The sequence below is a fragment of the Alligator sinensis genome, unplaced genomic scaffold (assembly GCF_000455745.1).
Source record: "Alligator sinensis unplaced genomic scaffold, ASM45574v1 scaffold424_1, whole genome shotgun sequence".
NCBI classification, from domain to species: Eukaryota; Metazoa; Chordata; order Crocodylia; family Alligatoridae; genus Alligator; species Alligator sinensis.
Genome location: NW_005842113.1, coordinates 835,784 through 852,734, shown reverse-complemented (window position 1 = coordinate 852,734; position 16,951 = coordinate 835,784). Strand labels below are relative to the sequence as shown.

The 16,951-nt window shown below is 39.7% G+C and overlaps 1 protein-coding gene across 1 annotated transcript in view; it reads right to left on the bottom strand.

Moving 5' to 3' along the window:
• DSCAM (DS cell adhesion molecule) overlaps positions 1–16,951 on the bottom strand; it is a 758,565-nt gene that overhangs the window by 117,008 nt on the left and 624,606 nt on the right. The window contains 3 exon segments of the mRNA XM_006024681.1: positions 6,445–6,600; positions 9,824–9,970; positions 11,583–11,823. Of these exon segments, the coding sequence (XP_006024743.1) occupies positions 6,445–6,600; positions 9,824–9,970; positions 11,583–11,823 (544 nt within the window).

Here is a 16,951-nt window from a genome sequence, read left to right as displayed (position 1 = left end):
AGGGAAAAATACAATTAATTTTTAAATCAGGAAGTTTCTAATCCACTTTTCATTTTGCCAGAAGGATCTCTGATAGGAATACTTCACTTTTTTGAAGGCTCTCAGGGAGAAATTAGACAAAACCATAAACGGTGTCATCTTAAAAGAAAGGCTCACTTCATTTTATTAGTTGGAATCTCTTTCACTTTTAAGCTTAACAGCAGCTGTCTGACCTCTGGTGTCTAAAAACCGAAATGACCATTACAAGATGCCTAAATATAAACTTATTTTGTCCAGGCCCTTCCTTTATCATTTGGCGTTAATAATTTATTTTACTATTTGAGGTGAAAAGATTTTGTCAATTTTAGGTGGTGTAAAGACATTTGATAATCCTGGACATGTATCTTCAAGCTGCACCTTTGATATGTCAGTGACAAATGGCTATGATCTGCCTTTCACAGAAACAGGGGGGACACAATATGTCATTGATTTTATAAGGAAGACTTCCTACTGAAGGAAAAGAAAAAAATAAAGGAGTGCAGTGAAACTGGCACAAGATATGAAACAGTGATATTATCTAAGTAGATATCTCTGATGAGATGTTCTGATACTGAAATAAACAATAAAATCATTGAGCAGACTTTCACAATGCCCAGAAAGTTTGGGTTCACTACCTCAGGACCAGAGTGTGTTTGACTGTTGCATGGCTTCACAGAAAAGAGGGTTAGGGTTAAAAGAGCCCTCCATTTGCACCCCTGCATAGCAGTCAACCATCAAAGAGTCTGTGCTTTCCGAGTTCAGGAACAGGTTTCTTTGTGCACCTTAGGAGTTAACAATGAGATACTGAAAAAGTAGGGTTGGAAACAGCCCGTGTGCCACTGAGTCTGCACAGTAACTATGTAGTAGATGCACCCACCATGTAGTAAATTAATCTGCCGAGCAGTAAAGCATCTTGTGTAGATGCATCCAGTATGGTTTATCCTCACCTCAAAAGAAATGGTGGTTCCTTTAAGTCATTTTACAGGAAGGGCAGGCAATTATTTCAGGCAGAGGGCTGCTCAGTGAGTTTTGTCAAGCCATAGAGGGCTGCATGGCAGGCAGTCAGGGGCAGATAAATATGAATTTTCTAAATTTTTCAGGGGCCTCACGGGCCAGATAGAATGGCCTGGTGGGATGCATTCAGCCCGTAGGCTGCATTTTGCCCACCCCTGTTTTACAGGATGATTTGTTTGCACTGTCAGGATTTCAAATCAGAGATGGTGTGACATTTCAAAATATTTTGAGCTTGGAATTTTATCGTCATATCTCTAGCTTAAAGAAAAGTTTAAAAAAATTAAACAAGTAATATATAATAACATGGTCTCAAATGATATTTCATCTATGTAACTATTTGTAAATATTTCACTCTGGTGCTTCCACACTAAATTCAGTTGCCATGAGTAGGCACCATTGTTCCAGCATACTTCAAGGAAGATTTCAATTCAAAGGTTAAGCAGACTTTTAGGATAGTATCAGTACACATGATCCTGCCTCAGGACAGAGGAAGGAACTAGCAGAGTTCTTAAATGTCTATGATTGCCATGACTTGTATCATTTGGAGTCATACCTCTGCTCTTCTTCTATTGTGAGACTGGCCAGCTAAGTTGAGCGGGGATGCATAAGGTAGTATGCCTCACTCTCCATGAAGTCGGGGTGCAGTCCATTTGTATTCAGGGGTGGTCTGAGAAGAATTTGAGCTCCCTGAGATGGAATCTTCCTTGAAGTATGATGGAATAATGTTGCCTACTCATGGCAACTGATCCCTCAGTGTGGAAGCACAAGAGTGAAATATTTACAAATACGGTTACATAGATGCAAAAATAATTTGAGAACATGTTACTGTACGATGTCTTCATTTTTTAGACTTTTCTTTAAGCTAGAGATATGATGATAACATTCCAAGCTCAAAATATTTTGGAATGTCACATGATCTCTGATTTGAAATCCTGACAGTGCAAACAAATTGTCCTGTGAAAGGACTTAAAGGGACTACCATTTCTTTTGAGGTGTGGATAAACCATACTGGGTGCATCTACACAAGAAGCTTTACTGCTCAGAACACAAATCTACTACACAGTGGGTGAACCTACTACATAGTCACTGTACAGTCCCAGTGGTGCACAGGTTGTTTCTATCCCTACTGTACCCACTGATGCGACATTGCCGCAGCGACAAGCTACATTGCCATTGCTCAGTGCTAAGGCGACATAGCATCTCACGTAGACACACCCAGTAAAGTGTCACCATCTACATGTGCATGGCATTTACTATGCAGTAAAATAGTCTAATGTGCAGTTAGCTAGTACCTGCAAATACAGGTTTTAGATTAACTGCACAAAAGTTACTGCACAGTAGCAATAGTGTAGACGCTGACCGGGAAGAAATTTGCTCCCGGTCAGCTATACTTGCAGTTGGCCACAGGGGATGGAGGAGTTCTCTGTCCCTAGTAATGGCACTGCTCCCAGAAGCCAGGAGCTGATCAGCACCATGATGGGGTTACTTTCTCCCCCAACTTGTGCCAGTGCTGCATGGCTCCCAACTCCCCACAAGACCTGGGAGCCATGCAGCACCAGGAATGGGGAAATCTCTGCTTCCCTGCTGAGCTGGTGGTGCACTAGCAGCTGTCCCGGGGACTGGCTGGGACCTGTCCTGCTCCTGTGGCAACTGCCAGTGGCAGGGACTCCCCAACTAGCAGGGGACTAGCTGGGACTTGTCCTGTGCCAGCATATCCCTAACTAGGTGGGGATTCCCTGCTCAGCAAGGGGCTGGCTGGGACCTGTCCCTCTCCTGTGGCAGCTACCAATAAGCCTCCAGCTTGGCGGTGATTTCCCACCCAGCAGGAGGCTGGCCAGGACCTGTCCTGCTCCTGGGGCAGCTGGACGCTCACTGACAGCTGCCCCAGGAGTGGGACAGCTTCCAGTAAGCCCCCTGCCAGGCAGGGAAGTGCCACTGGGCATGGGGCTCACTGGCATCTATGTCTCCCAATATGCAAAGGGCTGGGAGAGCTCTGCTGGGTGCAGCAGCAGTTGTCTCCCAGCCATCTGCACATCAGGACCCCTCCTGATGTACACGGGGCCAGGAGACAGCTGCTGCTGCACCCAGCAGAGCTCTCGTGGCCCCATGCACATCAGGACCGGTCCTTGTGCTCACTGCCAGGTTAGCATCCCCGGGGAGCCTGGAGATCCCCCCCAGCTGTTGCAGGAAGGCAGAACGGGGCAGGAGCAGCCTTGTACTGGGCTTCTCCCATTGGGAACAGATTTGCTCCCAATCGGGTGCACATATAGATGCACGCCCAGGGAAGGTTTACTGTACAGTATTTTACCATGCAGTAAGCCTATATTATATTAATAGTACATGTATACATGCCCACAGAGTAGGAAGCAGAATCCTGAAGCAGTTTTAGAGTGTAACTGCTGCTGACTGGATAAAGGAGTTCACACACAGCTGCTTCTACTGAGTGCTGGAGGCAGAACTACATTTAGGAATTATGAGACATACTTCTGATTTTGCTGTTAACCTTTCTTTGTTCAAAGTAATAAAAGGAAATATGTAAATGGTGAAAATAAAAACAGCCTAGGAATGAATAGCCTACCTAGGGTTGAGTGAATAATGACAAGAAATATTAATTAGGGGCTTTATTCTCCTAAACACCACTCCACCACTATAAAACATGCAAGTAAGTATGTAAGTTTAAGAACTATCTGAAAAAGTTTATTTGAAAACTTGCATTAAATTAATCACATACATTCATGCACTGATTTTCACTATGAGTTGGGATTTTAACTTCCCTAAAGCACTTTTGCAAGTCTCACTACAGACATTTTAAATATTTTTCCCAAAACTGGGAAATTTATTTGAAAAAAAATACTGTAAATTCCCTGAAGACATTTTAAAAGAAATACTATTAGCCTGCTTTAGGCTGCAACTACACGCTCATTGGTGTGCATAGTTACTGTGCATTAAGTTTAGTACTTGGATAGCCAAGTACTAAATCAATGCGCAGTAGCTTGTGCTATTGTGCAGTACTGCTGGCGCATGAGTTCTTTCAGATGCTAACTGCGCAGCAGCTTAATACTACCATGCAGTAGCATATTAGCATGGGTTTTGCCCAGCAGGCTATTGCTCAGTGGTATTAGGATACTGCACAGTTAGTGTCTCATGTAGATACACCTTTATACTTGATTTTATGTCCAGTTGTTGTAAAAACATTTTTGGGGTTAAATTTCCAAAGACAAAGAAAGGTGCTTCATGAGATTTTCAAAAGCATGGGAACAGGTTTGTCTCCTAACTCTCATTGCTTTTGGAGTTCAGAGACATAGTGTATTACAGCAGCCTAGAGTGATCTCTATAGTAAAGGAGTTTCTATATAACCTTTCTCATATGCTTATTTATTTTCTTACATTATGAATTGGACATAAACGTATCCAAGTTTGCTTGTTTGCTTTCTTACCTGAGTTAAGAAAGGGGAGAACTCTTTTCTTTTTCTTTTCAGGTTTGTAATGTTCTTGTGTGTGACTGATTTTTTTTAGTTTGAGGAAAATCCCGTCGGCCATATAGTACATTATGAAAGTGTTAACAAAACATACTTTTCCCCATTTTAAACTTTTTAAAAAGAATTAGGAAAATGTCTGAAGGACAATTAACCCCCTCCCCCCCTCCCCCAAAGTCAATCTGGCTAAACAGGTTTTTGTTACATTTGTGAAAAAAAATCACTCCTCACGTGCTTAAAGTTCACCACAGGCGTACACAATTTCCTGCATTGCCATGTTAATTCTTAACTTGTCAACAAAGGAAAGAATATACAAAAAGGCCTAGTTTTTATGTTGCACTAAATGGATGCATCCAGACATGCAAGGGTATGTGCTTGCAATGGCAAACATTGCCATAGTGCAGGCCCCTGCACATGTGCTTTGTTGAGGGACAAATTGTCCTGCAATGGGAAAACTGTAGGGCTGTGCAAAGCTTCAGGTGCTGATTTGATTCAGAGGAGACTCAGCTGAATCTCCAAATCTGAACCAAATCAGGGGACCAATAAAAAGGTCCGAATTGATTCAGAAAAGATTCAGAGAGCTTTGACGATTTGGGCAGTTCCCATCCGCTGCAGCAGGGAGCTGGACCCAGTCTCGGAGCTGGTAAGTAGGAGCAGGAGAGGGGAGGCAACCATGAGGGGGAACCCCGCCAGGCCCCATCCTCTGCCTGCTCCCCTAGATCCCCTGAGTGCCCCTGACCCCCACGCGCTCTCCCAGACCCCACCATGGCTGCCCCGCCCAGCCTCAACTCCAGGTCCTTTAAATAAAAGCCCCCACTCACTGGGTGCTGCTGGACAGGGGGGGCAAGCCCTGCTGCCCCCCACTGGCCCATGCTGCATGGGGGGCTCTGCCACGAGCTCCCTGCCCTGCCCACTCCCTCAGCCCCACTCCCCATAGCTGCCCCGTCCACCCCAAGTCCAGCCCTTTAAGAAAAAAAAACCCCAAGATACCCCAGGGCTCTCCGACTCCTGCAACAGCCTCAGGGCTTCGGGGGGCTCATGCAGAGCCCCCACATGGTGCAGGGCATTGGGAGGCAGCAGGGATCGCCCCCACTGGGAAGGAACCAGTGACCCTGGGGGGGTTGGGGGTTTATTTTTTCTTAAAGGGCCAGAGCTGGGGTGGGCGGGTCAGTCATGGGGGTGTGGGGCTGGGACAGTGCGGGGGTGGAGGGCTCGTGCAGAGCCCCCCCATGAAGCATGGTGCAGTGGGGGGCAGCAGGGAATCCCCCCCACCCAGCAGCACCCGGTGAGTCAGGGCTTTTTTTTTTCAAAGTGCAGGAGCTGGGGTGGGCAGGGCAGCCATTGCTGGGGCTGGGAGCGTGAGCAGGGGATGGGCCTGTGTGATTTCAGTGATTCGAATCACTGACTCAAATCACTGTCCCCCCGAATTGGCCAAACCCAAATCCGAAGCAAATACTAGCCACTTCACACAGGCCTAGAAAACTGCCCTTGCTCAGCTCCCCCTAACTCTTCACACAGGGAGAGCTGGAGCATAGGTTGGGCAGTACAGAGGCCTGGTCAGCAGCCAGAGTGTTGCTCTGGACAGCCCAACCTCCATGTGTCCCACCACATGCTTACTGAGTATGCACTGTGCCATTTTTTGCTATTTTTTTGTGATCAGGAAATTGGGGGGGGGGGGCTTTTTCTCCTCATGCTGCAAATTTGCGGTGTCGGGTACATTTTAATGTTTGCCATGTGCAGTTTGTGGTGCCTCAAAGAGGTTTGTGGCACCACAAACGGCAAGCCCTGGCAAGTCTAGACGCAGCCAATATGTGCAAATCCTAATCTGTGTAGGCAAGTTGGAGGTGGCAAACATACTGCTTTAAAAAACTAAGGACAAAGTACTACACAGTAATGCATGGTGTCAAGCTGGCTATGGAGAAGTGCTTAGCTCTTACCATCCTCCTTAGTGCGGGTGAAAATTTGCTCACTCCTGACTCCATCTCCAGCTCGTGTGAATGCCAGCACTTGAATGCTGTAGTTAGTATATTTTTCCAAGCCATCAAGCTCTAGTGAGGGCTGAGTAGTAGTGACATTTTTAATCTCTCCCAGCTCTAAGGAACAGAAAAAATGAACCAATGGATTATTGGTAATATCTTTCTTCTTTTCACCATTTATGTTTGTGGAATATGAGAATAGGAATTAGGTAACATGTCAGATACAGGAATAGGCAACCATAAAGAAAAAGAACTCTTCATGATTATTTAACAGACAATTTCAGTACTATAAAGTATCTGAAAAGTATCTGAAGACTAAAGGAAAAAAGTTTTCATTCCATATACTTCAAAAATAGACCTATTTTTCAGTTTTTTTAAAACACAATGTTAACAGAAAGGGTCTAAAATCTTTGTCAAAATGCTGATTGCAAGCATAATTTATTCAGAGCTAGCTTTTTGTTAAACAAAATATTTCTATAATGGTATTGCTGTCTTTTATTGAAAATGCTAGCATTTCCTTGAAAAATAAACATTGGATAAAATCAAACATCTTCTCAATTCTTTTTTTCATTTTTGAAGAATTACCATTTTTCATAAAGAAAAACAAACAACAATCTTTTGGTTTAAAAAATTATGGCCAACTCCACTCTGAAATATATTTTATTCATTAGCGCTAATTAACAATAGATTTAGATGGGATAAAACCAAATTTGTTTTCAAAAACATACGATGTACATTATGAGGTAAAGCATGTTGCAGAAAACTGGGGAAAAAAAATCACATGCAGAAATGGTAAAAGACCACATTTAACTAAAAGAATCCCAAAATTAATCAAAAAATACCCAAAACAGAACTAAATAAAATAAGGATATCCAAGCTTAAATATTATTTTCCAATAGCTGCATTTTGCAAGATACAGTAGAACATACTGCAATGTAGACATCAGCAAGGCACTGAAAATGGACAAACATAGCTTGATCATTGAAGTCAATGCAATGATTTCCTTGATGAATCAAAACTACTATTTAGTATTTCACATTGCTTATTTTTAACACAGCACAATTTTTGACTGTGCTAATTTTGTTGACTTTATTTTTAATGTACAAAGGCATGAACAATTTCCCTTAAATTATTTCTGACACAGGTATTATCAGAAGTAACAAGGGATGTCATGGTTATGTTCTGACTTCAGTCACACCTGTGTAACCTCATAGCCACACAAGTATGACTAATAGATGGCAGAATTTGTCAAGGCAATTTAAGCTAATAATTAACTATTTTTGATAGATAAAAAAACAAGAATAAAATCCAGCTCCTTCTCATAGCTTTGCCAGAGTGCAAACTTATTAAGAAAGGAACAAATATGAAGGTACAATCAGGTGATACATTTCAGAACATAGTAAAGAACACTTCCTTAGTTTGTTGCCTAGCAATTCATTTATCTTGGGTTTCCTGCTAACTTTTCTAATCTCTTGAGTACTTCAAACCAATGCTTGAAAAAGCATTGCTCCAAGAATGTGTTCTCATCCCAAATATAGTACCAAAAGCATATTGTCAGCAAATAAACCACTCCCCCAAACAAACAAAAATGCCCTAAGGATCATATCTATGGACTGAAAGGATGCTATTCTTACAGTGTAACTATTCAGATGTTTAATGTGCAATTTATTACAGACCACATTGAGATGAAATTATATGGTTATTGAAATTAGGAATTACTGCTGAATTGAATACAATTTATTTGCAAAAAGAAACCATATATATAAATATATATATAGTTACATTGTGCTAGCAGCCCCAGCCTCCAGCTCTCCCTGGCTGAAGAGTTGGGAGGAGCTGGGCAAGGGCAGTTTTCCTGTTGCTGGACAATATGTATATAGATATAGATAGATGTGTGTGTGTGTGCGCGCGCGCACGCATGTGCACATGCGTCTTATGTAAAATATGTACACACATACACACATATGTAATGGGCTTGTTTTTACAAATAAACACATTGCATCAAATATGGCAATTATGTATGTAATCTCAATGGGGTTTGTAATAAATTGCACATTAAAATATGTGATTAGTACGGCTGTGCGAAGCTTTGGTCCCTGATTCGATTCAGCAGAGATTCAGCCTGAATCTCTCTGAATTAAATCGGAACCCTCCAAATTGATTTGGAGAGATTCGGAAAGATTTGATGATTTGGACATAGACATAGCTTTAAATGTTTTTTCTATGTAGCTCAATATAGCAAGCGACTAGTGAATGCTGGGGTGCAGGGAGCATCCCACAGGAGCACTGGGGGCTTCCCAGCGTGCTCAGCAGCAGACCTGGAAGTGGACCAGAGGTACTTCCGGTCCACTTCTGGGTCTGCTGGGGAGTGTGCACATCTGCTCCCCCCAGCTCGGTGACTGGTGCGTCCTGGGTCTGGGGGTGCACCCTGGGTCCTCTTGCAGCTAGCTGATTGCTGAGCCGGGGGGGAGGAGGGGAGGAGCGGGTCCTGTGTGCTTCCCGGCAGACCTGGAAGTGGATCAGAAGTACTTCTGGTCCACTTCTGGGTTCCCCACTGAGCACACAGGGGGGCTCCCCATGCTCCTGTGAGGTGCTTCATCCACCCCACCATTGCAGCATTTACGAACCATGCCTGGTACCTCGAGGTATGTAGAAAAAACATTTAAATCTGTGTCTATGGCCAAATCGCTGATTCTCTGAATCAGAATCGAATCTTCAGATTTGAATTCAGCCGAATATAATGAGGGATGGTGACCTGAATCAATTAATTGAACCACTGTCCCTGATTCAGGCCAAATCTGAATCAAATACAGCTTGTTTTGCACACTCCTAGTGATTACCATGAGTAGTTACACTGTAACATATACATAGATATACATATATAATAAATTTAGAGGTAATTTTGCTGAACAGAAGAAAACGAAATGTCAGATAGGTTCTCTGTCATACCTCAATGCAGGGTTTAAAAAAACCTCTGATATTTAAACAAGGGCTGTTTAATTTGGTTTTTCTTGGATGTGTAAGCTGTTAACAGGTGTTTTGATATTTCTGTTCACTATTGAAAACCAGCAAAATAAGCTATAAATGGAAGGTGGTAGCCTTATCTGTGAGCAGTAAGAATTAGACTCCAGTTGGAACAATCTCTTGAACATGTTCATAATTTGTTGTATAACAGCTGCTAATGTTACAGATGTATGATGCTCACTGTAAAATGATGATGAAAGTAAATGTAAAGTGTTGTTATACACTGTTCACACAAGAGAACTAAATTATTATGAACTGTCTGTTATCCTGCCAATGTTCTTAGTCCACATCTGATAGCTTGATTAATGCATTTTACCTCCATCCATGAGATTAGCCCAGTAGATAACCCTGAATCCCTGTAGAATCCCGTTCAGGGCTTCTTTGGCAAGTGTAGACCAGGAAATAGAGATGGTTTCTGGTGATGTAGCAGTGGCTTGGACATTCCCTGGAGGGCAACTGGGCACTGGAATTAGATATTCACCATTTTTAACTGGATTATTTCTAAAACCAAGTAAATCCATGCTCTACAGGCCAATGTAAAACTGAATGTTTAAAATGCATTTGTCCCCCCTATCTTGGTAGAGTCCCCTTCTGATATGCTTTCAGTTTTTATTACTAGATTCAAATCCTTTATTTGAACAATAGCTTATACTTCATTACAAACAGAGATGCTTTTTAAATTAATTAGAACTTGTTGCTTTTTGCAAGCATAATTGGCTTCCTGGAATATGACCTTTCATCCATGTCTTCCTTCCTACTAAGAGAAAAATAGCTACAGCTGATTGAAAGGTGCATGAAAATATTACAAAAACGTATACATTTTTTAGGTTTTTTTTCCCCACTAACATTTTCCAGTTTATTGAAATATTTCAACTTATCAGCTGGCTGAGGGGAAAAGCAAAGAAATCTCCTGAAATATATATTTTTAATGTTACCATAGAAATTTACAACATTTGAAAAATTTCAATCAAAACTAATACATTTTTAGTCAGCCATTTCAGCATGAAATAAAACATCTGTAAAATTACTCTCTTTTTGCCTGTATAATTATCTTATTTTCAGTTCACTTAATGACCTAAAAACACCCAGATGTTAAAAAAAGGTTGCCAAGAAAAGCTCCCAAACATACTGTGATCTGAAGAAATTATTTAAATTTCATGTAATATTAACAAATATGCGTGCTTAGTGACAACCGGCAGGTCTCTGTCCAGTATTAACCATATTTTCACTAAATGAAAAACACTAATGTTCAATGAAGAATACTTCTCAAACACTCTAACAAACAAGAATTTAACAACTGTACTATTCTATTTAACATGCAGAGTTGTTCCAAAATGGTATTGATTTTAGTGTAGCTATGCCAATTTACAGTAGCTAAAAACCTGGGTCATCCATGGTATTTTTCTTCCTTTGACATATTTTTATACTGTTTTGGCGAATCAATCCTTTCTATAGTATGTGGAATAATTCTTTTTTTTCACTAGAGGGCTCTCTATCATTGCCTGAGAATTGCTCTTTTGTGTGGTTTGGAAAATAGTTCTGAATTACCTCTCTGAGTAGGCAGCTTGAAATAGACAGTAAGCACCAACATTTTTTTTCTTATTAATTTGGACATGCTTGGAAAATCTAATGCCTCCTTTTCAGCTGGCAAGCTAAGATATTGTACACAAGAACAGATCTGGGTTTTCACATTTAGTTGTAACAAGTACTATGATATTGTAATGGGAGCACAGAGTCAACAAATGAGTCCATATCAAAGCAATGGACTTTCTAAGGAAAGTCTCAACCAAGCTCCTTGCAACAGAAGATTAGCATAGTTGTCTGCATTAAAGTGAACTAAATGCCCTAGGTGGCAATTTGAAATTTGTACAGTTCCACTTGCTGACTGCTTCTAACCTATCATCTCTGAGGCAGACATTCTATTATCCTCTTTTTGATGACCAGTAATCAGGTAGCAGATACAATTTGATAAATAAATCCATAACTGGTAAGAAAAGGCCCGATAAAGAAATAATAATAATGAAAAAAAAAAAGTATTCCACAGCATATGTGATAGTTGTCTGCCTAGAACCTACCATCCTCTAGGGTAGTGGTGATGATTTCCTGAGAAGAAGGTCCTATTCCAGCCCGGTTACAAGCCTGTACCACCATGCCATACTGGGTGAATTTTTTCAGGTTATTCAAGGTATAAACTTCACTGTCCCCAGTGGTATCAATACTGATGATGTTGAATTGGAAATTGCCCCCTGCACTGTATTCCCGGTAACCTATCTGGTATCCGCGAATAATCCCATTTTGCAAATGCTTCTTTGGAGCCTAAACAGGATATGAAAGATGACATGGTAAGTATACATGTGCAAACTCAAGCAGATTTCTCCCCCTAACTATTTTGAAATGCATAGAAAGCCAAAATGTTATTCAAATGAACAAAATCATACGTTTAGGTATTAAATTGAAGATAGTTCCTATATATATAAAGTAATAATACTTTACTATGCTAAACAAATTCCAGGTCAGGTTGTTTAATACCCAATGTAATTATAATTACTGAGTTGAGGAAATGTTATTATATTATTATTAAAATCTATATACAACAGTGAAATATTTTAGACATAATCTACATTTAATTTTTCTATTCCTCTATAAACTGGATGAATCAAGTAGACGCAATCATCTGTTGGGGCAGTAAGGGTAGGTCTGCACAGCAGGTTTACCATGTATTACTATGCGTTCTTGCCTAAACAACCTACTATCCACATAAAATCCTCAGCCTTGAAGGCAAGATCACACGCTTGGCTTGGTAAATTGGGTAAATCACATACTGCTCTTTGAAATGTGCTCCTACCAGTCCACTTGGCAATGGGGAAACAGCACTTTGAAGGTAGAGTAAATCACAGTGTAGGGATTTATATGTTGAAAAGTTCCTGAAACAAGTGTACATTCAAAGATACGAACAGTAAAAGATTTCTGACCACTACTCTGCACTATAGTTCTCAGGCACTATACAAGATTCCGGTACTCTTATTGGCAGAGATCATTCCATTTCAGTAGTCTATAATATAAAATATAGTATAAAAATAAAATGAGCATTTTTATTTGGTAAGACAAGCCATTATTGTCAACATACCTTTTTCTCTTAAAATACTTGCTGACAGAATTTTATTTTGTAAACATGTTCTTATCCACTGCTCTATGCACATGAATGATTGTTTTGAATGAATATAAATGCTACTGAGAATCCATGCACATGAACTAAATTAACTCTCTCAGATCTCATCAGACTCTTCAGTCAAATTTTTGTACCATACTCTCAATTATTCATCCATTTCATAGACCCATAGAAAAAAATTGTAATGTAGACAGAAATTTGGGCCTTTTAAGCTGACAAAGAAAACAAGGTCTACCACCACCAACCACCTCATCTGATTTATTACAGGCACAACATAGCAAGACAGGATCTTCCAGGAAACTAAGGTTTTAGTTTAAAACTAAGGTTTTAAACTAAGGTTTAAACCAATTTAAACCAGGTTTGAATCAATTCCTAAGATAGTGTTGGATACAAATGAGAAGCTGTTGATGTTAAGCATTAGCTTAATGTAGAGCACACTGAAGTAATTCAATCCGAAAGTGATAAAGGTATGGATCTCTCTGCCAATTTTCACATCTAAACATGGTGAAGGTTGCTACCTTTCTGATAAGAGTTAATGATAAAAAAACATTAATGGCCACCACCACTGCCTGAATATTCAGAAATGTATAAGAGCCAACAGGAGAGGTTGTGAATTAAGAGTGCCAAGACAGACAAACTTTCCCCCTCGGGCAAGCAAATCAGCATTAACAATTCTTCAGGTGTTTCATTTAACTAACCATAAGCTTCAGGTTTATGTGTCTTTCTCATCCAAGCAAGATAAAGGATAACGCTGATCAACCACAGCAGCTGGCTCTGATGAAATGGAGACACAAAGCCAATTTTCCTATAGAGACACTACACTCTAAGCTGCCCATCTCTTCAAATAGCTTCATCAACATATAGACTAGAAAGCATGTTGGAGTAATTCCTTACAACACCCCAAAACAGAGGTTCTCAGGAGAGATGACCAGTTATCCAACACTGCTCTGCCTGTGTCAAAGAACAAAAGAACAGATTGACTTCCTCCACAGAATTCAGCCACATCAGAAACAATTTGCCATAGATTACTTGCCAGCAAAACCAATTAAATCTTCATACCATACTTAAGCCTATAACTGGATCGATGTAAGTGGACTCACTTACATGAGATGCTGACTGCGCAGTAGCCTAATACTACCATGCCAGAGCATTGTGTGGCAAAAACCATGCCAAGACACTATTGTACAGTAATATTAGGTTACTGCGCAGTAGCATCACTTAAAAGGCATACATTGGCGCTACTGAGCAATAAGTCCAGTTACTGAACATGTATTTAGTATTTGCTTATACAAGTACTAAATAAATACGCAGTAACCACTGTGCAATAGCTTCTTCTGTAGAAGCGCCCAAAGAAGTTTCATTTTTAGATACTTTGTTTTTCTTGGCTCCCCTCACTCCAACTATTCTCCAAAAAAGGAGACAAAACTTCAGCAAGGACTTTTTTTTCCACACCAATTTTATATTTTAGTTTCTTCAAAAACAACAGCTGTTATAAGAAAGTTGTGTCATCCTCTTTCATTGGTTTAGTGTGGGCCTTCATAATTAGAACTAGTTATGGCAAGTATACCTTCCAAAATTGCTAGGCCTTCATAAACAAAATAGTACTGACTTCAGTGGAAGATAAACATGGAAAGGGACAGTATAATCAGGGCTGAAATCCATGCAAGGTCCATGCAAAATCCATGCAGGTAAAGCCAGAATAATCTTTTTGGGCATTTTTTTTCCTTCTTTGCTGAATAATGCTACAGTACAGTAACTGAGGACATTAAGAAAACTGTACTAGTTGATAGTGAGGCATCATATTTTCTATTGATGAAACTAAAAGCATCTGGACTACTTAATTGGAATGAAAACATTTGTACTTTTGGAAAAGGAAATAACTCTGCTAAATTTAAATAGCTAACAGTTTAATGGTACATTGGTTTCTTGGTTGAAATACTCTACTTTAAAAGATCTATGACCCTTTCAGGAAATAGGAAACCCTTCTGAATTATGGGTTTAGTAAACAACAAACAACCCCCCCCCCCCCCAAAAAAAACCCCAACAACTTCATAGATTTCTTTCACTAAGATATTGTTTTCTTATAGTTGAGGATGATTGAAAATTTTCCATGGAAACATTTTTTTTTCAAAGCTCATTTGAATTTTCAGCTCAACAAACTCTTGGGTGAAAATAATTTGCTTTTCATTGATAACTTTGATTTTTCACTGAAAACAAAAAGGGGTTGGACCAAACCCAACTATTTCAATTTGATAGGCCATCATCATCCCTTAAAGAAGTAGTAGTTTAACTAACTAATGTCCCCATTTTCCTTTGGGGCTGGACCTATGGCAGTAGACTTCACCAGTAGCATAACTAGGAGCATAGGGCATCTGCCTTGTGTGCTGATTCACAAGGGGTGCCAAAATGGCAGGTCCCAGGGAGCCTTCTTCATGGCAGCAGCAGGTCTCAGGTTGGGTGCCTGTGCCACAGCAGCAGTAGCTGAGGTCTTTGATTCTAAGGGGTTAGATAAGGCCCTGTGGTGCTCAGTACCCTGTGCTCCAACATCTCTGACTAGGGGGCAAAAATTGTTAGTTATATCTGTGGAATTAACCTCCCACAACGCCCCCTGGCAGTGAATCTCCCATGATGTATTTACTGCCTTTTTTCACCAAGCAGGGCAACGATGATGTAGGATAGGAGGCATAATTTAACCATGTATCCTGACCTACAGATGACAACAGGACAACAGAGCCCTCAAACTACCCCTCCCACGTCACATGGAAACAGCCTTTATATAGTGTCTGCAGATGCTGTCATTAGAACAGTGCCCTTTACAATACAACTGCAAGTTACCTTTCCTTCTTAACTGAGAAAGCTAAGGTCACCAGTTTAGTTAAGATACTAATATTACCATTCTGTGTGCATCAGGTTATATGCCTGTTTAGCAAAGAAATCAAGATAAATTACCCATCTGGTTCAGTTGAAAATTTCTATAAGTACTGATTTTTTTTTTTACTGATTTGCATGTATTTTTCTTATCTCTACAGACCGACTAGAAAATAGTGGACTGCTGAAAGACTCAAGCCCTAAGACATCTTCTAAATGAATTCTATTTTAGAGACCATTCTAAGAGGTTTTGTTAGGGTCACTGAACATAATTAATTGTCAAGAACATACGTCACGCACTGAAATCACAAGTAATATACATAAAAACACATACACTATATAAACAAGTTCATTTATTTTTTGTGAACTGTATACATTGCATACTGACACACATAAAAATACTGCATATACATAAACTATCTGCTGTAAGGCATGCATTGAATGCTGAGAAAAACGCACATACACTTTGTATATATTATGTACAGTAACAGACTACATATACTGAAACATATATGTACATAATACTGTAAAACAGACAGAACAATAACACAATGTTAACACATAATATGCATCAAAATGAACACACTAAACACTGAAATACACATCACTGGTAGGGCAATGAAGGAGTCAGAATTTCAATTTCATGGGAAATTCAACCAGTTTAAAATTTGTTTTCATTCTGAACTAAAATAAATATCAAATATTTTCCAAAGATTAACTGTTTTTTTTAAAGTTAGTTCCAGGATCAATTAAAATGTGTTGTTCTGGTAGCACTGAAACACTGATTTTTACAAAATTATGTATAAAGATATAACATGAAACACAATAATTTTAAAGTAATTTCAGAATGAAAAGTAATTTCAAAATGAAATGTTCTGTTTGAATTGCTGAAACATTCCTTGATTAATTACTTAAATGTTTTTGTTTGGTTTTGTTTTGTTTTCCTAAATAAGGTTTAACTGAAATAGCCAACTCTTGTGGATAGTTTCACTTTCAATGAAACAGATGTTTTTGATGGAAAAAGTCTCATTGGGAAAAACCCTGACCTGCTCTTATTAGAGTGCTATAAAGGCAAATTTTCCAGTCCGACATTTTAGCAGCCTAAATTAGCTATGTTCCTGCTTATTCAAATTCTGCATTCATAAGGAATGAACGTGACTCATTTTTTGTAAACTGTGAAATTGGGAAAGTTAAAAAAATAGAGAGAGAATAATTTTTAAGACTAAATTTAATGTATTGATTGACATTGCAAAAAATTACCATGATCTTTTAAGAACACTGGGAGCATCTACATGAGATATTAACTGCTCAGTAACCTAATAATACTGCACAGTAATGTCTCACAGCACAAACAGTGCTAATACAGTACTGCACAGTTTTATTAGGCTACTGTGCAGTAATGTCACT